General features: G+C 43.1%; 1 protein-coding gene across 1 annotated transcript in view; it reads right to left on the bottom strand.

Moving 5' to 3' along the window:
* Positions 1–21,269, bottom strand: part of LOC126176362 (uncharacterized) — a 1,325,137-nt gene that overhangs the window by 248,664 nt on the left and 1,055,204 nt on the right. The window contains exons 8-9 of the mRNA XM_049923517.1: positions 20,781–20,886; positions 9,125–9,279 (exon numbers count right to left, since the gene is read on the bottom strand). Of these exons, the coding sequence (XP_049779474.1) occupies positions 9,125–9,279; positions 20,781–20,886 (261 nt within the window). The remainder of the gene's footprint in view (positions 1–9,124; positions 9,280–20,780; positions 20,887–21,269) is intronic.

Genomic DNA, 21,269 nt, shown 5'->3' with positions numbered 1-21,269 from the left:
GGGGGGGGGGTCGATATCTCCTACAACAAATGAAAGAATCAGAGACCAGTTAATACAAGGAAAAAATCATACGTGTTTTCACCTTCTGTTATAAAATCAGGTATGTACTAAAGTTTTTTGTAGAAAAAAATTAGACAACTACAAAGCAACTTTTAAATAGTACTTGAATAAATACAGTGACCATTTAGTGCTTCCGCTTTATTTATGCCCAGACCCGTGTAAAGTTTTCAACAGCCCTTAGTTGGCTCAATACAGCAAATATTTAATGTTTGTATGTCGATATGTTGTGTGCCTTGTATGATAACCTATAGCCAAGGGCCAGAACGACAGTCATAATTGGTAATACAGTTTGTATATGTTTTCTAGGTCTTCGACTTATTGACTTTTTTTAAAAAAATGGTTCAAATGGTTCTGAGCACTATGGGACTTAACATCTGAGGTCATCAGTCCCCTAGACTTAGAACTACTTAAACCTAAAGACATCACACACATCCATGCCCGAGGCAGGATTAGAACCTGCGACCGTAGCAGTCACGCGATTCCGAACTGAAGTGCTTAGAACCGCTCGGCCACCGCGGCTGGCTTGACTTTTTCACCAGAAACTACCGTAACACGTGTATTGCAGGGTACGTAGTGTAGCCTTTCCTTTTCTATTTCTGTTGCATGTAGTACATAGGGCGTTTACCTAATTTTATCATCCACATTACAACAAGAGATGTGTATTTGAGGAAATAGATTTCTTTCTTGTACTGATATAAAATGTCGTGTAGCGAGGGCCTCCTGTAGGGTAGACCAGTCGCCTGGTGCAAGTCTTTTGAGGTGACACCACTTCGGCGACTTGTGCGTCGTTAAATATCAAAAGATGATGAATACAACACAGCCACTCAATCCCTGACCAGAGAAAATCTCAGACCCAGCCGGGAATCGAATAGTTCCCTCCCCCCCTCTCCGCATGGCATTCTGCGGCACTGACCACTCAGCTATGGAGGCGGACTTCTTGTATTGAAAAGTGGCATGTAGGAATTCGGAAACTAAAGCTCTTCATGATGCGCAATGCCTTCTTTATGAGGCTTGACGGTACAGTTCGTTGTGCATTTCCGTACCAATTTTGCTCTGATTGAGAAAATCTGTGACGAGTTGTGAAGACCTTCTTTGAATTTCTGATGACTAATCACCAGTTGTATAATCATACGGTGAAGATACTTATAATTTATTTATAAGTATCTAAGTTTAGTTGACACCTCCTCAATTGAAACCGCGGGGTATGCGAGATGTATGTACAAAAATCATTCGCCTACTCATTTACGTATGTAAAGTGAACGGTAATGTTCTCATCGCATGCTCTTGAAGTACTCGGGGTGGTAATTACGAACCAAAGAAGATTTTTGTTTCCAATCGACAGTGTGGATGTCTAACGTAGACTTTTCCTAAGTCAAGAAACATACCGAAGAACTAGGCTATGCTGTCTACAGTCTTATGTTTGTAACAAACGGAAATAAATAGCTGGGGCTCAGACAATAGGTGGTTTCGAAGTTGAATGATTCCTACAGAGAAATGATCCGGTATAAGAAAAGTTATGCGCGAGCTCGAAATATGTTCCGTGAGTCTGCAATACAATGATCAGCATTTACGTGCATCTCACCTGCTGTCCGTCTGGGAGACAGGAACGACCTCTACCTATTCCCAAATTTTTGATGGTGAGGAACCCTAAGGGAACTAATAAGATAATATTCCTAAGCAAAGAGTGTTTCAGTGGGCGTATATATTCACTGTGTAACACAATTAACACATCACTTTTTCGAAGCCAGCAATTGCCTCCCATTGCGACTTATAAGTTTGAAGCTAGTCTCGAAAACCCTGGAGCTGTGCAACGTCAAACTAGTACTTGGGACCGAGCGAGGTGGCGCAGTGGTTAGCACACTGGACTCGCATTCTGGAGGACGGCGGTTCAATCCCGCGTCCGGCCATCCTGATTTCGGTTTTCCGTGATTTCCCTGAATCGCTCCAGGCAAATGCTGGGATGGTTCCTTTGAAAGGGCACGGCCGACTTCCTTCCCTAATCCGATGAGACCGATGACCTCGCTGTTTGGTCTCCTCCCCCAAACAACCCAACCTAGTACTTGGAGAAGCTTCAGACAGCAAGTTGTCGACACATGCGAAAAGAAGGCCATGAAGTTCGTGTGAAGTATAAGGTAGTTAATGATATCACAATGGCACTACATTTCACCACAATTCTGCCCAAATTTGTCGTCGACGCGTCACACGATGTGAAGGTCATCATACTCTCTCTTATCCACATTTCACCCCTTCTTTTGACGCTTCTGCAGCTGAGACAACGCTCAGCGTTTAAATCACGCGATTTTCGTATGAGCGGCCGAGGAAAACGTTACAGACACTTCGCCATTGACAATAAAGAGGAAAAGGTCTCAGGATGTAGCGCCATAGGGTGCAATGAAATCATCCTTCCCCTTGGGGCGTCGATTCCACATATTTTGTAGTTAAAATCGACTGTTCGCAATGGGATGACCAACAAAACGACGTTCTCCACAATCTTTGATATTGCTGACCCCTCCTCCCCCCTCTTCGGTCAACTCAACCGCTCTCTAAGCCAGTGAGCCCTCTGACATGATCGCACTTATTGGGAGCATAGTGCGACCGAAATTGGAACTGCTACTGACTGTTCGAAACTATTCGACGAACTTTGAAGCTGAGCAAAAGCGATAAAGGTTGTTTATACTTGAGGCTTTCCGACTCGTGCCCACCTGCGGCGTGACAACGGGACGGGGGAGCGACATTGACACATACGATAACAGAACGACAAAGGGTCGCTCTAAGACCACACAGTTCGGCAACACCCTCAGTGCCGGCCACGTACCCTTATAGAGAACTTTAATAATGTACCTGTACACAAACAGTCAGTTATTGGGTACTAAGTGCTGGCGTGACACAACAGTAGCTTATTTAGCAACGGAGCACTGTTCAGCTCAATGATGTCGAAACCACTACCTGTCACACCAGTGCCTAGTGATCAGTGACTGTGTCTGTACAGGTACCAACAGAAGTTGTCGGGTGGCACCCAGGAACGCTCCAGAAATGGGGGGTCTTAAGAGGGACCACTTGCCGTCTTATTCACGCATGTGTCACTGACACACACACACACACACACACACACACACACACACACACACGCGCGCGTTATCACACCACAGAAGGGCACTAACAGGAGGGCCGAAAAAGCATTCACACACTTTTCAGTTTCGTATCACATTCAAATGTCGCCGGATTGCTTTGAATGGTCCCCACTGGTTCCGCATTGTATACTAACAAAACGTGCGGCCGCTTTAAACTCCAAAGGGGTGCGATCATGTTCAGTGGGGGGTTGCAGGCCCACGATTTCCTTATGGAAAGGGTGAATCGTCCTGCTGCTGTCACCAGTGTCAAAGGTTGTGCTTTTGCTCACAGCACTGCGAACTGTTTTCGACCGCGAAATGTGTGGAAATCCGTCAACAACGAGTTATGGGTATCAAGCTCCTGTCAACTAGCTTTCTAAGTTAATCCTACACAGACATGAATTTCAAAAGCACACATGGAATCCTTCTTTAATTTTAAAAGCGGCAACACCAGACTCTCTACTCCGCCCTTCCACCAAAGCATTCCGTCCGCACAAATCTGTCAGAGCTGTACATATGTTTACGAACTAGCGATGCAGGGAGAGGCAACTGATACACCCTTCTTTAGCGCTTTACGGAAGGAACAATTTGGTGGAGAGCAGAGAATCTTGTGTTGCCGCTTTTAAAGTAAGACGATGGGCTCACGCCGAAACAACTTTCTTTTATTTGATATTTTGACCTTACGTGCTTTTGGAGTGCATGTTTAGGTAGGTAGATGACGGGAGCTTGGCTCACGAAACGCGGTGCTGAGGGTTATGTTCCTGATACTAATGGTTGTATGCTTAAGCATTTATAAAGATTATCTTAACAACCGATACAATCGGTTCTTAAAATGTATAATATTAGAAGACTTTAGCCTAGCGGTTCTAGGCGCTCAGTCCGGAACCGCGCGACTGCTACGGTCGCAGGTTCGAATCCTGCCTAGGGCATGGATGTGCGTGATGTCCTTAGGTTGGTTAGGTTTAAGTAGTTCTAAGTTCTAAGGGACTGATGACCACAGATGTTAAGTCCCATAGTGCTCAGAGCCATTAGAAGACTTTGCAGTATGAGGCTTTGCCGAGCCCGAGGTGACGTCGAAGGACGCCACGCTTTTGCACCATTAGAGAGGCAGTTTGTAGACACCTTTGAGCAAAATATCAAACTTCAGCGTCGAAATTAGAGACAGCTAGTGAGTGTGTGTGTGTGTGTGCGCGCGCGCGCGCTTGCGAGTGCGCTAGTCAGCGCACAGTCGTGCGAAGCAACGACAGGGCAAGACCATGAAGTGAATCAATATTTACGTGGGAAATCTACCTGTATCGTCGTCACACAGGTTTTACATGATTGACAACTTCAGCACCAGGTCGAAACCAAGCTGAGGCTCTACAAATGTATCTCATCATTTCTTGTTATCGCCGCGTTTGGTAGTCTTTGTTCTTTTCAATCCATGACTTCAACATAGTAATCATTGTTACAGCACAATTCTATAAGATTAACCGTACCACTGGAGTACTATCATTGGCTCCTGCCATCACAAAAGGAGTTATTAGTTTCTTTAAAGTATTGTTGCTTGCTTTTCGCGCGAGAACAGAGTAATAGTTTATTACTAGTGACAGTCAGAGACGCTCTGGCTCATAGCTGTTTGCACTGATTCAGCTTAACGGTCCACCACTTCTTGAAGGGAAATATTGCTAAAATTAAAGAGCTCTTTCTTATCAGATGTCGATAATGGAGAAAGGGAGACGTCTCTTCTCCATTTCACGACATTGTATGCAGGACAGTTATTGGAACCTCAATTAAAAGTGAGAGAATCGATCTATTTTATTCTTCTTATTACAGAGTTATAAGTGCCATATTTACCTAATAATACGGATATGTGATGGTAAAACGTTTAGCAGATTTTTGTTATGAGCATCGAGCCTGCAATCTTCGTGTGATTGGTCTTTCACAGCTTATTGTTGATGTGGTCTTCAGTCCTGAGACTGGTTTGATGCAGCTCTCCTTGTTAATCTATCCTGTGCAAACTTCTTCATCTCCCAGTACATACGGCAACCTACATCCTTCTGAATCTGCTTTGTGTATTCATCTCTTGGTCTCCCACTACGATTTTTACCCTCCACGCTGCTCTCTAATGCTAAATTTGTGATCCCTTGATGCCTCAGAACATGTCCTACCAACCGGTCCCTCCTTATTCTCAAGTTGTGCCACAAACTCCTCCCCAATTCTATTCCATACCTCCTCATTAGTTAAGTGATCTACCCATCTAATCTTCAGCATTCTTCTGTAGCACCACATTTCGAAAGCTTCTATTCTCTTCTTGTCCAAACTATTTATCGTCCATGTTTCACTTCCATACATGGCTACACTCCATACAAATACTTTCAGAAACGACTTCCTCACACTTTAATCTATACTTGATGTTGACAAATTTCTCTTCCTCAGAAACGCTTTCCTTGTCATAGCCAGTCTACATTTTATATCCTCTCTACTTCGATCGTCATCAGTTATTTTGCTCCCCAAAATAGCAAAACTCCTTTACTAGTTTAAGTGAGTCATTTCCTAATCTAATTTCCTCAGCATCACCCGACTTAATTCGACTACATTCCATAATCCTCGTTTTGCTTTTGTTGATGTTCATCTTATATCCTCGTTTCAATACACTGTTGACCATTCTGTTCAACTGCTCTTCCAACTCCTTTGCTGTCTCTGACAGAATTACAATGTCAGCGGCGAACCTCAAAGTATTTATTTCTTCTCATCGATTTTAATATCCACTCCGAATTTTTCTTTTGTTTCCTTTACTGCTTGCTCAATATACAGATTAAATAACAGCGGGGAGAGGCTACAACCCTGTCTCACTCCCTTCCCAACCACTGCTTCCCTTTCATGTCCCTCGACTCTTATAACTGCCATCTGGTTTCTGTACCAATTGTAAACAGCCTTTCGCTCTCTGTAATTAACCCCTGCCACCTTTAGAAGTTGAAAGAGAGTATTCCAGTCAACATTGTCGAAACCTTTCTCTAAGTCTACAAATGCTAGAAACGTAGGTTTGCCTTTCCTTAGTCATTGTTCTAAGATAAGTCGTAAGGTCAGTATTGCCTCATGTGTTCCAACATTTCTACGGAATCCAAACTGATCTTCCCCGAGGTCGGCCTCTACCAGTTTTTCCATTCGTCTGTAAAGAATTCTCCTTAGTATTTTGCAGCTGTGACTTAAACCGATAGTTCGGTAATTTTCACATCTGTCAACACCTGCTTTCTTTGGGATTGGAATTATTATATTCTTCTTGAAGTCTGAGGGTATTTCACCTGTCTCATACATCTTGCTCACCAGAGTTTTGTCAGGACTGGCTCTCCTAAGGCCGTCAGTAGTTCGAATGGAATGTTGTCTACTTCCGGGGCCTTGTTTCGACTTAGGTCTTTCAGTGCTCTGTCAAACTTTTCACGCAATATAGTACCTCCCATTCCATCTTCATCTACATCCTCTTCCATTTCCGTAATATTGTCCACAAGTACATCGCCCTTGTATAGACCCTCTAACTACTCCTTCCGTCTTTCTGCTTTCCCTTCATTGCTTAGAACTGGGTTCCCTTCTGAGCCCTTGATATTCATACAAGTGGCTCTCTTTTCTCCAAAGGTGTCTTTAATTTTCCTGTAGGCAGCATCTGTCTTACCGCTAGTGAGATAAGCCTCTACATCCTTACATTTGTCCTCTAGCCATCCCTGCTTAGCCATTTTGCACTTCCTGTCGATCTCATTTTTGAGACATTTGTATTCTTCATTTACTGCAGTTTTATATTTTCTCCTTTCATCAATTAAATTCAATATTTCTTTGTTACCCATGGGTTTCTACTAGCCCTCGTCTTTTTACCTACATGGTCCTCTGCTGTCTTCACTACTTCATGCCTCAGAGCTTCTTCTACTCTATTTCTTTCCCCCATTCCTGTCTATTGTTCCCTTTGCTCTCCCTGAAACTCTGTAACACCTCTGGTTTAGTCAGTTTATCCAGGTCCCATCTCCTTAAATTCCCGCCTTTTTGCAGTTTCTTCAGTTTTAATCTACAATTCGTAACCAATAGATTGTGGTCAGAGTCAACATCTGCCCCTGGAAATGTCTTACAATTTAAAACCTGATTCCTAAATCTCTGTCTTACCACTATATAATATCTGATACCTTCTACTATCTCCAGGATTCTTCCATGTATACAGCCTTCCTTTATGATTCTTGATCCGAGTGTAAGTTATGAATAAGTTATGTTACGTGCAAAATTCTACTACACGGCTTTCTCTTTCATTTCTCAACCCCAATCCATATGTACCAACTGTGTTTCCTTCTCTCCCTTTTCCTATTTTTTTATTCATTATTAAACCTACTCCTGCATTACCCCTATTTGATTTTGTATTTATAACCCTATATTCACCTGACCAAAAATCTTGTTCCTCCTGCCACCGAACTTCACTAATTCCTACTATATCTAACTTTAACTTATCCATTTCCCTTTTTAAATTTTCTAACCTACCTGCCCGATTAAGGGATCTGACATTCCACGCCAGTTATCTTTCTCCTGATAACGACGTCCTCTTGAGTAGTCCTCTCCCGGACTCTGAATGGGTGGCTATTTTACCTCCGGAATATTTTACCCAACAGGACGAAATCATCATTTAACTATACAGTAAAGCTGCATGCCCTCGCGGAAAATTACGGCTGTAGTTTCCCCTTGCTTTCAGCCGTTCGCAGTACCAGCACAGCAAGGCCGTTTTGGTTAGTGTTACAAGGCCAGATCAGTCAATCATCCAGACTGTTGCCCCTGCAACTACTGAAAAGGCTTCTGCCCCTCTTCAGCAACACACGTTTGTCTGGCCTCTCAACAGATACCCCTCCGTTGTGGTTGCACCTATGGTACGGCCATCTGTATCGCTGAGGCACGCAAGCCTCCCCACCTACGGTCAACGGATACCCCTCCGTTGTGGTTGGACCTATGGTACGGCCATCTGTATCGCTGAGGCACGCAAGCCTCCCCACCTACGGCAAGGTCCATGGTTCATGGGGGGGGGGGGGTTCACAACTTAATAAAAATTAAATACTGGCGCTGACAATCAGTCTCACAACTAGTATATCTCACTGCACACGGCAGCAGTACGTAGCCTACCACAAAAGGCAGAAAAAATTGTTAAAAAGGTACTTCAAAAGAATATCATATACTATTGCCGCAAGTACAATACCTAAAATCATAACTAAGAAATTTACGATACTGGTCAAACTACTGAACTGGCTAACGTAAGACAATTTGTTCAATGAATCTGGACAGCCTTTAATATGCTGAAGAAGTGCTTAGTTCAGTATTTTCCGATGCAGCTTCCATTCCTCGGGGTGAGAGCGGTGAAAGGTCATGTCATAAATTCCATAATATATCAGATTCCATGTTGATATTCATTTCTCAGCACATGATGACTAGTTGGACGAAGGATGTATGCCATACAGAAGCAACAAGAAACGCGTTTGAAGAGGAAGTAGTTATTTCAAGTGAGCGTTTAGATTTAACCGAAATTTGTGATATAATTGTTGAGCAGAAGCTTTATTTAGTCAGTTTAATAGTCAGACTTTAATTATATCTGTGAGACATTCTGACATTCACCTTGTCGACACTTTGTGGTAAGATTCTTGGAATACATGCCTAGCTGTAAGTTGCTGTATACAGCTGTGAAAAAACAAGAAAGTGTAATTTCAGTATTCGCATTAGGAAGTACTCAGTTATTTGGTCTAGCTAATTGAAAGATAGGTACATACTGGCGGTTACCCGGATTGATGGAGAGCTGGTGTACTAGTCGTCTGCGGGACGATACGCACATGAGATTGTGAGTGCTCAGTACTTCATAGCCCCACCGAGGAGGACGGGAAGATGCAACCACTGCGACGAGAGCAGCAGACCAGTGTGACCAGATAGCTACGGATGCGTCTGTACGTCGGGGCTCTACTCACTGAAGTCGCAGTCGACGTCATGGATGACGATCTTGATGGCCTCTCCGTCGGTGACGGACGTCTGGCGACGCACGGCGTCGGTCGTCTCCCCGCGGGGTGTCGGCGTCCCGGAAGAAGGCGGCATCTGTGGCAGCGCACGCATCCCCAGATCTGGCCTGCGGGCAAAGCGGCATAACCATCAGGATAACAGCACAGAACGGACCGGCGTGTTCTACAAACAAAGCAATCAGTAGCAATTGTTGTAGCGTGAACTAAGGAAAACGTCTTGTCGATAAAATACAGTTTATTGTAGCATGGCATTTTGTTGTAGCTGGACAAATATATTTGATAAATTCTAACCCTTGTTCCTTATTGAAAACACTGATATTTTCGGCAGGTTTTGTCTGTTGTTGAACGGGGATTGTCCGTTTTCATTTTTATGTATAGTTTTAAAGTACCCAGAGGCACGACAAATGGTTTCGATGCTTCCTCGTGGGTCATCGTTTTATTAGTTACGAATACTACAGTTTGTTCTATGTTTTTCGTGGGCCAATTTTGTCTCTCCGTTTTCAGTACATAATGACGTGCCAGCTTCAAATAAGACAGGCAAACCATGAGATAGAATTTGTCAAATGAAGAATAAAAGGCGACCGGGAAGGAACGGAGTATACCAGTACACCATTCCGTCCCAAACACATATCTACTGAGAAGAAAAAGTAGAAATGAGCGTATGGCATCGTTGGCCTGGAGGCCCCATTCGGGGAAGTTCGGCCACCAAGTGCAAGTCCTTTTCAGTCGACTCCACAATGGGCGTCTTGTGCGCCGGTGATTAGGCTGAACTGATGACGAGGACGACACAACAACCAGTCCTCGAGCGGAAAAAAATCTCCAACGCGGTCGGGAACCGAACCCAGGTCAGCTACATGGGAGGTGAACACGTTACCACCCAGCTAAGCAGGCGGACATCTACTGAGAAAATATTCAGTAAGAATGTAAACAACTTTTTTCCAACTGCATTGTATGCGAAGGTAATTTAGAACAAGCTGATTTCGGTGGACTAAACGTTGATTGTGAACAAAAATGTATGACAGACTTAGCTTTGTTAGAAATGATCCTGAAAATTATAATAGAAGAGCAAATTCGCTCACTTTCATAGTCAGACTACGTAGCTCGCGCGCGGCAATTGTTGCAAACTTACTGAATCACAACAGACTTTGGTTTGTTAAACACATGTCCATCTGAGCGCATCCCACCTTTACCGTAAGTCCTTCCGTGACGGTCTTCCCTGCGAGAGATTAATTCGTGGTAGACCGCTTTAGCAAGTGAGAAGACTGATTACTCAAAGCGAGAACGGCAACGTCATTAGAAACACGTCTCATGCTGGGCTTGGGCAAGGTTCCAAGAGACTCTCCTTTAAACGATTTAGCGAATAACCCACAACTCTGTAGAGCCAGACAGGGTTCTAGCCCATCTCGCTCCGGATAGAGCCCTTCCCTCTTCATAAGAATCTTTCAGAAATTCATCTTAAATGATTTAGGGCAGCTAAAGAAATTGTAAGTCTGAATCACTAGACTAGAATTACAACCGCTTCCTACAGTGCACTAATCATTGCGTCAGTGCGCTCTCTTCGTTTCCGGTTTTCAATTATTCATTTACATGCAATTCAGGGCTACACATGTTGGTTCTCAGAAATTTCTTACTCAAATTAAGGCTGATAATTATACCAGTAGACTTCTTGTGTCCTGATATGCCCTTACTGTCCGTACTAATCTGCTTTATATGTCCTCCATGTTTCACCGCCATGTGTCGTTTTGCTTCCAAGGTAGCCGTATTCCTTCTGTTCGTCTACTTCTAAGTCCACAATTTTACTTTCGTCTTTCTTTGGTTTACTATCAGTCCATATTCTATGTTCTGTAGACATAAATCTATTCAGTATGTCCTGTATTTCTTCCTGCTTCCACTGAGGACAGCGACGTCTTAAGTGAATCTTATCGTTGTTGTTCTTTTATCTTGAATTTTAATCACAATGGTGTGATCGAAAGTCGCTACACTTCGTCCATGGGAGGTGCTCTGGAGTGCATAAACACCAGCTGAAACTAATCCATCGGTACTGCAGCGGCCCTTTGCTGAGACCGCCAACGGTGAGCGACTACACTGCACGTTACTCGTCACGTGCCGTAGAGCCAATAAAGCGGAGCTGTAGTATAACACCACGCTCTTACTTAAGTGGCGCCCGCAGCTTACACAGACGGTGTTATGTTATCCAGCGGAGAGTCAAGCAGCAGCTAGAAACTTCGAGTATGTCCACAGCATTAGGCGCTACAGCTGCATTCATACCGTCCATCGGACCTAACAGTGTTCACAACCGGAAGGAAACTGCGTTTTATGATTGGATTTAGCGACAATCGGAACTATTACTACACTACAAGAGTAACAGAATTGAGCTTCAGAGGCGTGGAGGGTGACAAGTGGCAAACTGAAACTTTTAGTCCACTTTTGTACAGAGGGCTCAGTTGGTAGGTAGAGTTCGAGCTACGAATCTCGCCGTGGCACACAAAGAAGCAATGCACCGCTACAGCTGTAATAAGCATACTACTGCTCTAGTTGCAGAAAATATTTTATCCAGTATGCACGTGTGCTACAGTATACCGTAGCGTATCGACAAATTTGTGTTTGCGTTGATAAATATGAAACTGTTCTACTAAGCACTCACGGAAAACTCCATTAACGTTAATATTCGATGACACATGCGCAGTGCACACTGAATTGCAAGAAAATAATTCCATACGATTAACGTTTTGATATTCATATCACGACATCCAATGATGATTACCATGTTGAAGTTAGAGTGGGCGCCGCTAAAGAAGACTCCTGGTATTAAATACATGCATTAATCTGAAAAAAAAAATTATGGCAGATGTACTTCTGGAACCCATAGCGGAACGGTACCTAATGTTTACTGTGGGAAAACTAGAGAAGAGGAGAATCGAAGGGGCTGAGATTTGGTGTTAGAGGATGATACAAAAAATTGGGTTGATCTTATTATAAAAAATAGGGAGGTTCTCTGTAGAACAGACGAGGAAATACGTTGGCACCACTACCCTATTTTCAAACTTAATCTTCGTCGAATGCGATGGCATTCGCCACATTACTGGGAATATCTGTATGCTCGTATGGTATCACTCTTCTGGTCGAAGTCGGAGCTAACGTTTTACTGCATCAGAAACCTCCTCTTCATCCACATACTGATTCCCGCGGAATGCATCCTTCGATAGGCCGAATAGATGAAAATTGGAAGCTGTGTAGGCGGATGGGAACCCAGCGTGCACACATCTTTGAGTACCCCAACTGATGGACGATTGTGTCAGCACTACCAACAGAGACGTCCAGTTGTGCAGCGATTTGTTTGATTGTGAACTGTCGATCACCTCCAATGAGAGCGTCCGAACGTTCGAGCGTTGTAGGAGTCACAGCGGACAGGTTTACACGACCTTGTTGTGATGATGACAAACGACTCTCCCAACGATTCACCGTGCTTTTGTTCACTGTAAGTTGTCCGTAGACATTCTGCAAGCGTCTATGAGTATATGCGATGCTCTGGTTTTCGTCAAAACAAACTCAGTGACAGCTTTCTGCTTGGAAAGCAGCTCCGATACAGTCTCCATTTTGAAGGCTATCTACAGCGCCGCCACCTATAACTTCATGAAATTATAGGGTCTGAAGTGGAAATATTCCACAATGTCCAACAAAAAATTCTGTATTTTTTCGCCCGAAATTTGGAGAGAAAGAAAATGTGTTGCGTTACTTATTGAACTCCACTCGTAAATATTGTGTGCATTACGTGAACTTAAATAGATGCATTCAAAATCACACCATGAAGACGAGAAAAGGCAAACATGAATCATCTTGTTGATTACGGATATATTCTTATCTTAAAACACAGAGAAAAAATCACAGACACTCCATATAATACAAGGTGTGGTTACTGATGTCATGAAGCTGTACTAATTTTGCTATCTAAAATACAGATGATCTTACACACGTCGAGTAACGCGAAAGAGCAGTAGAATTTAAAAATTCGCTTTGAGCTTTTCATTAATACTTCAGTCACAGCTTCCAATCTCCGGGTAGCCTGCAATAGCATTATGAATAGTGAACAGCACAATTTTGAAAAAAGAAAGTGTGATTGCGAATTGGATGGGGTGTATAAAGGTCGGGATGAGGGCGTTTTAGGGTCGCGCTTGTTCAGCTCAAAATTAGCAGCCGCAAATGAGGCTGCTTTCGAGCCGCAGTACCACGGCAGGACCAACAACGCCGCAGCTGTATTAAATTTAATCAGAGCTTTAAAGCAGCGTGAAATTGCAGCTCTTGTTTGTGGGATTAGAGCCGCGTAATCAAGTGGAGTCCGATTATAAACCGCGGAGCAAAACAAAGTTGGGTTGTATTTTGTGGTATGAAATTGGCATGAAAATGTTACGTTTAGTATGAAGCGGAAGTATCTGTGGCTCGTTCAAGGAAGAAGTCGTTTGGCAGGTGCTGTTACTAGTCTCAGAGATTTCTGGGACTCGTGTAAAAGTATTGCGTGCCTTTTAATGGTTTTGGTTCCTTGATGGCTGTAGCGCTGAGTGGATAAGATGCAGCCAGTGAAAGAATCGAATTATGACGCCCATCAAACGTGGAAAACAAGGGCTATAGAGAAAGGTAAAGTCTGTTTTATTAACGTGCTGTTCCTGAAAATAGTAAGGGGTGATAACACTTTACGTGGAGAGGTCTGTCTTGACTAGACTTTCCCATAAGGTGTCGATTTATACGCTTCTCCCAGAAATTTACACCCAGGTATCTCAAAATACGGAACACAACATAAATTCTTCATAATTGTATCATAACTCGACAAAGAATTTTTTTTTAATAATCAGTCTTTCGACTGTCAAAAATTCGGTTATTGCACTCCACTTCTACATCTGTATCTATACCCTGCAATCCCTGTAATGGGAACGGCACAGGGGATTTCCCACAGCAACATGTATTAAGATTTCTTATTATTCCAGTCGTGAATTATTCAAAGACTAATACCTCAAAAGGTGTACCCGTGGCCTACCACTCGTATCAGGCGGTAAATCTGCGACTCGTCTTTACCAAGTGCACACTTCCCTGCATTGTTAAGTGCGTAGCTGGTGTATCTATCTTACTTCCACAGCTCTCCTAATCACAGAGTCCCAACATTTAGAAGCGTCAGTCGAAATTCTCTTACATTCCAATATGCTTTGCGTTTAGCTATTAGACTGCTCGGCCACATGATTACTCTGTATTTCCCATTTAAGTGTTTGACGAGGGTTCGTGGAACTACTTTTCGACCATTCCTCTCGTTTAGTGCATGTGAAAAATGAACACCAATATCTTTCCGTGCGAGCTCAGATTTCTCTTGTTTTATTAAGATGGTGATTTCTCCATATACAGGGTGTTTCCGTAAGAGAGTGCAAAAATATAAAGGGACATAGAGAATGCTCCACTGAACAATTCGAGGTAATGAACCTCAGGTCGGAGAAGCCAGCTTAAGGAGATTGGAAGTAAAATTGTCTGCCGCTTTGTCTAGCATTACTGTCGGCCAGCTCATTTACAACTAACATCCATACAAGTTTACACGTACTGTGCTGTTTATTTACTTGTACATTATTTATTTCCTGCAAGGAAACAAGGAGGATGAGCCTGGTTACTAGGAAGTCATGATGCACGTTTTGTTTACTTTACTTATTCATAAAGTGGCTCTTCTGTGTCGTATTTACATTGTCACATGACAGAACGTGCTATGAATCAACGACATATGCATTTATTACTCAGTGCTATTCAGAGACTTACAGTAGAGTACGATGGAGCAGTAACGGTACAGTTTCGCAGGACTCACTGACATGCACCTTCTGTGTGGGGAAGTATGTTCCATTGCTCTCGCTGCTGAAAGGCAGTACACTGAACGATTTCCTAACAGGCATCATCCGTCACGACGAATGCGGGAGACTGGTTTACTGGAAAGAAGAAACTAGGGACCTGGCAACACGAGGAGGTACTGGAACGTTTTGCAGCGGACCCCCCTACAAGTAGGGTCGCTGCCCATACTAGCGTGTGGCAAGTACTCTACGATCAACAATTACACACATGTCACCCACAACGAGTGCATGCAATGGTTGTGACTGAATTTGCACCAAGGGTCGCATTGTGGCAGTGGTTGCTCCAACAATGGATTGATCGACCAGGTTTTCTCCAAATCGTGCTGTTTATTGACGGGGCTTTATGTGATTGTGACGGTACTTCGAACAACAGGAATAGCCATGTGTGGGCTGAGGAAAGCCCTCACGTTGTAATAGAGTCACACCATAAAGTACGTTTAGCTGTGAATATCTGGGCCGGTGATGTAGGCGACAAACTCACTGGACCAAAACCTCTACCATCTGAACTGCCACCTGTATGTGAGATTCGCGCAAAGAGTTCTACCTGAGTCGTTGGAGAACGTTCCCTTGGCTGTTCGTCACATGATGTGAATACAACATATCTGTGCACCACCTCACTTCAGTATGGATGTGCGCAACCATCTCGGTGCTATATTTTCTGGTCGCTGGATTGAAAGGGAATAACCTATTTCATTGTTTGCGAGGTCACCTGACCTGAATTCCATTCATTATTTCCTGTGCGGATATCTAAAGTCACTACTGTAAGAGACCTCATTGGATACGGATATGGAATTAGTTGACAGAATTGTAGATGCCTTCGTGTGATTCGAAACACAGCAGGGAAATTGTTAGGGTGCGTCAGAATCTTGGTCGCCGATGTCATATTTGCACTGAGGTTGATGGCCGTCAGTTTCAGCATATTTTGTAAGACACAGTCGAATGCTACGTTCGTTGTGCCAGTGATGGTATTTACAGTTAACTGTAACTAATGTAAACAAAAAGTACGCAGTAATGTGATTTTATTCCTATTATCTCCTTAACCTGGCTTCTCCGACCCCAAGTTTCCTACCTCAAATTGTTCTGTGGAGCATCCTCTATGTCATGTTAAATTTTTGCACCATCTTACGGAAAAACTATGTATAGACCGCAGACCACAAAATATTTTTGCATTCGAACGTGAAAGTAACTGACTGAAATGTCGTTAAAATCTCTCTCTGCAACGATAAACGCCTTTGTTTTAATAACTGCCGCAGCTGATTTTTCAAAATTTCTGTACCTAAGATAACAGTAATGTACAACACAGCGATCGGTAATAGTTGGTGTAGGATGGCCACCGAAACTGGTACCACATCCACACGGAATATTATAAGCCCTTGGTAGTCTCAGACTGGGCTTTCTGTAATTTTCCTGCACGGGTGTAAGACCGATCTGAGTTCTTGCATATGCAGTACACTACCTATCTTACTCGTTGTGGTAGGGCAGAATGCAAGTCGCCGCGTTATACGTTAGCCCCTCTGGTTTGGTTGACCTGCATCGCGTCTTGGTTTCCTCGACAGGGTTGACCTAATGTCACCGACTAAATACCTGTTCTTCTGAACACCGTCGTCAGATGATTAATTTCGGAGACGGAGTCGTCCGTGTAAAAATACTCTTAACTCCTTATTAGGGTGTTCAGTTTAATTCTCTTCTGACTTGGATTCTGAAAGCCACAACCGTTGAGATACAGGTTAGTATGCACCAGTTTTCGGTACGCAGAATGGCCGAGTCGTTTCTTATTTGACAAACACATCAAAGAAACGTAACTTGCCGCCCTTCCCATTTTTGCTGCAGGACGGGTGGATGGCCCTCATACGTTTCAAGTTGCTCTCGGGTAAGTTGTCGATCCGTGTAGTTAACTGCTTTGTATGGTAGGAGCCGTATTAATTTTTCAATGAGCGAGTTGAAATTGCTGGCATGTGCCTGTTTAGAATTATGATTCATTGCGTTATCAGTTGTTACATGAAAAATTTATTCTCTTCAGATAATCTGATGATGCCTCACTAGGGAGAAACTCCTAATACGTTTATTAAAGAAAACAATTTTGCAACAGCGACTGCCTTTGTTCAAAAATGTATCATAACCGGTTGCTTCACTAGACAGCAAATGATGGAATAGAGCCAGTACTTCTTAATAAATCATTTATTTTTCAGTTTGTCTCACTATTCTTTGCAGTGACAAGGGGAGCAGCGTAATTCAGTGGCATGAGAATACTTTTTTCAGTTTTTTGGACACAAATAAGTTATGCAGAAGATGATATACATTGTTTTTTTGATTCTCCTGACAAATGTGAACTTTGGCATCTGCAACGATTGTGATTTCAACACTTCAGGTGACATTAGTTAGGGCGCGCGGATGGTTCCGATGTGGTCAAACAAGTCTGAATGACAAAGGGCTATTGGAAGAGACTCTCTCTCTGAAGAACCGGGAATTGCATGAGACATTGTAAGATAGTTACTTAATTATATGTTCCATTGATCATCTGAATAATTTTTTATCGTAATGTTGTGCAGAAAATCAGTTTACAATATATGTATACATAACTACACTCAACATTAATGAACATATTAACTTTCAATCCCATTCATACAACTAAGCTTAAAAACTAGTGCTTTTAACAGGCTATCAGTTTTTAAATAAAATGTGGTCAGTGGACTGGGAGTTGTCCAGTAGAAATGATTTTAGCTTACATTTAGAACTTGCTTTGCCATCTGTCGACATTTTAAATTACTGGATAAATGATCAAAAACTGTTGTTGGTGTTGATGAAACTCCTTTCTGGGCCACTGACAGCTTTAATAACAGCCGCTAAAAGTAATTTTTTCTTCTAGCTTTTTAGGTATTGACATTACTGTTACTGGGGCATGCGCCACTGAGTGGCCTCTTGGGTGTAAGCACTCCTCGGCTCAGACATGACTGCTTCATGTCCGACAGCAGGCCACAATGCCAATGGGTAGCTTCGCGATCAGTGCGGCAGATTACTAACCGAAGGGGCCCAGGTTCGATTCCGAGCCGGATTGGAGATTTCCTCCGCACGGGGACTGGGTGTTGTGTTGTTCAAATGGTTCAAATGGCTCTGAGGACTATGGAACTTAACTTCTGAAGTCATCAGTCCCCTAGAATTTAGAACTACTTAACTAACCTAAGGACATCAGAAACATTCATGCCCGAGGCAGGATTCGAACCTGCGACCGTAGCGGTCGCGCGCTTACAGACTGCAGCGCCTAGAACCGCTCGGCCAACCCGGCCGGCTGCTGTGTTGTCTTCATCATTTCCTACATGCAAGTCGCCTAAATGGTGTCACATAAAAAAAATGAAAAAAGAAAACGTTGCGTATAACAGCACACCACAAGTCATCCATTTCATGCTCTAAAGGGGGCGTAGCCACTGCATCGCTGTGCTACCGCTATAGTAACACGAAACTCAATAAAATATTTGGTTCTCTGATGTTTTTCTTCTGAGCTACCAATGACCTGAACATCCCACCGCAATCCTGCACAGAAGTGGCTCTTCATCCCCGGGTCACTTCAGGCTCATTACATTGAATCTTAATTTATTTCATATTCATAGGTCCATTCATTCCATTTCAATCGATTTAATTCATTTAATCCATTTCATTTATGTCACCTGATACAGGGTAAACCACATTTCCCATTGTTGCCCGTCCCCCTGATGGTGCATTTACCATATATAGTAATGGAAATGTGTATAAAGGCATGGATATTTGCAGGAAAATTAATACTGACAGCTGGAATAGTTGTGCAAAACGTATATGCAGTAGTATGAAATCCAGTATACCGACAAATGCAGTCAAACGGTATCGCATTGGATGTCAGCAGTGCAGCATATAATAAGACATCAACAATTCAGGTGGTAGAAGGTGGAATTCGGTACAAGGGCAGTCGGCTCTGTGTGGTGTTAGTGTGTGCATACGAAGCCTTACAGCAGATAGAAACAGATACCATTACTGACAGTGAATGTTGTGTACGTAAACCATGTCTAACAATGCAACGCGGAAAACAGTTATTATGCGATGAAAAAGCAAAAGTCGGTGTGTGCAAGGAAATGGGACTCTCTAATTGTCAAGCATACTGATTGATAACTTCGTTAGATTGGGCGTACGATGTTGGCAGAACGGAAAATATGGGCAAAGTAGAAAATTATTTGACGCATAGAAAGAGTTACTCTTGCCCAAAGCAATGGTCATAAACCGCTATTCTTCTCAACATGTTGTTGATTTACAGTTGTGAGTAACTGCCAACGTGTACGACAAATTTTGTCACATAACAAACACGTTGTATTCAAGAAACGACTGCAGAAACCCGCATTAACACTGAAACGTAATCATGCTAGATTGGAGTTTGCTGAAAACCATACGTCATGGTATTCAGAATGGGATAAAGTGATCTTCAGTGATGAGAAGAAGTTTAATATACATGGGCAGCTTGGATTTCAATATTATTGGTATGACATGAGAACAGAGCAGCAGGTAAGAAGGAAATTTTGGTGGTGGAAGAGTTATGATATGGACAGCCTTCCGTACTTAAGGTAAATCACGCATTGCTTGGCTGAACACTAGAATGAACTCAACGTACACCATGATGTTAGAAACATGATTGATGATACTCATTGAGGAAATGGTTCAAATGGCTCTGACCACTATGGGTCTTAACTTCTGAGGTCATCAGTTCCGTAGAACTTAGAACTACTTCAACCTAACTAACGTAAGGACATCACACACACCCATGCCCGAGGCAGGATTCGAATCTGCGACCGTAGCAGTCGCGCGGTTCCAGACTGAAGCGTCTAGAACCGCTCGGCCACCCCGGCCGGCAATCATTGAGGACCTAGGGAACGAGTGTCTTATGTTTCAACAAGGTAATGCATCCGTTTATGGTTCTGTGGGAACCAAAAAATGATTTTAAGATAAAGATACCGAAGTCTTGCCCTGGACTGCACGTAGTCTGGATTTGAAGCCCGGGAAAGCCTTTGTGGAATAGTTGCAAGGCGTGTTTATCGCAGTGGAAGGCAATTTGAGGCCGTGTGAGAGCTGAAAACAGAGAGATGAGAAGAGTAGGCGGCAATTTCATTCCAAGAACTACAAACCATAACAAAATCAGTGCCAAGGAGAATATTTGAGATAACCCTGAAGAACGGAGGTTGGACAAAGTACTAAAAATGCAATAACACAGCAGCACAATGAGTGCCTTTATACCAATTTCCATGCAGGAAATGCAAACTCCTCATTTTGTTACTCGTGTTACGAAAGAAAGTTTGTAAATACATCCTGATTGTTTATGTCTTACAAGTATCTCCTACATTCATAGTAAATTCTATACGTGTATGCTTCAGATATTGGGTTATTATTTTCGTGCAACCTGCCTTTATACTGATTTCCACTACCGTGCATCGTCTGAAAAATCTCTTGTAGCTGTGTCCGGAAGTCTTGGGTAGAAAAATCTGTGGAAATAAATATGTTACATAGATTCCATATGATATTTTTGTTTGATCTGACGACCTATGGTATCTGATCACAGAGTATCAGCTACAATAGTCCACTTTCCTTCCTCGAAGTTTCAGATGTCTGCTTCCTGTTCATTTTTACGAGTATTGGCACTCTGATTTAACGGGGTTGTAGGTTCTTCTATTTGGAAATACAGGCTACAGAGGAAATACGTTGCGTGGTTTGTTGCTACTCACAGCTGTGAGCCTCGGCGCCTGGTACGGCGGTCTTCCTCCACCCCCAGCGACAGCCCGGCCGGCGCCTGCGCGGTGGCGTCCGGCGACAGCGGCGACGGCGAAGAGTCTGCAACAAGTGTGCAGGTCTGCAACAAGGCGCGTTGCGGACAGCTGCGCCACGCTGCAGCTGCAATACCATTATGCCATCTAACGCCCTATGCCTAGTGCTTGCCTGAAATGCGCGGCTGTGAGGGTAAGGCGAAAACTTCTCGATCTAGCAGCGAAGGACATTGCTTGTTGGGACAAAATAAACTTCTGCTTCATCGGCTACATCTGCCTCTACATGATTACTTTGCTGTCAACATTTACGTGTTAGGAAGATGGTTTATAACACAACCTTCAGACTTATTTCTCTATCATTCCACATGTTGCAAAGACATGAGAATGCGTGCTCTGCTTTTTTTTTGTTTAAAAACAATCACTATGGTAATTTGCTCGAAAGAGATGAGA

This window comes from Schistocerca cancellata, chromosome 3, assembly GCF_023864275.1.
Source record: "Schistocerca cancellata isolate TAMUIC-IGC-003103 chromosome 3, iqSchCanc2.1, whole genome shotgun sequence".
NCBI classification, from domain to species: domain Eukaryota; kingdom Metazoa; phylum Arthropoda; class Insecta; order Orthoptera; family Acrididae; genus Schistocerca; species Schistocerca cancellata.
Note: the sequence above shows the minus strand (reverse complement) of the source record. Positions and strands in the feature narration are given on the sequence as shown.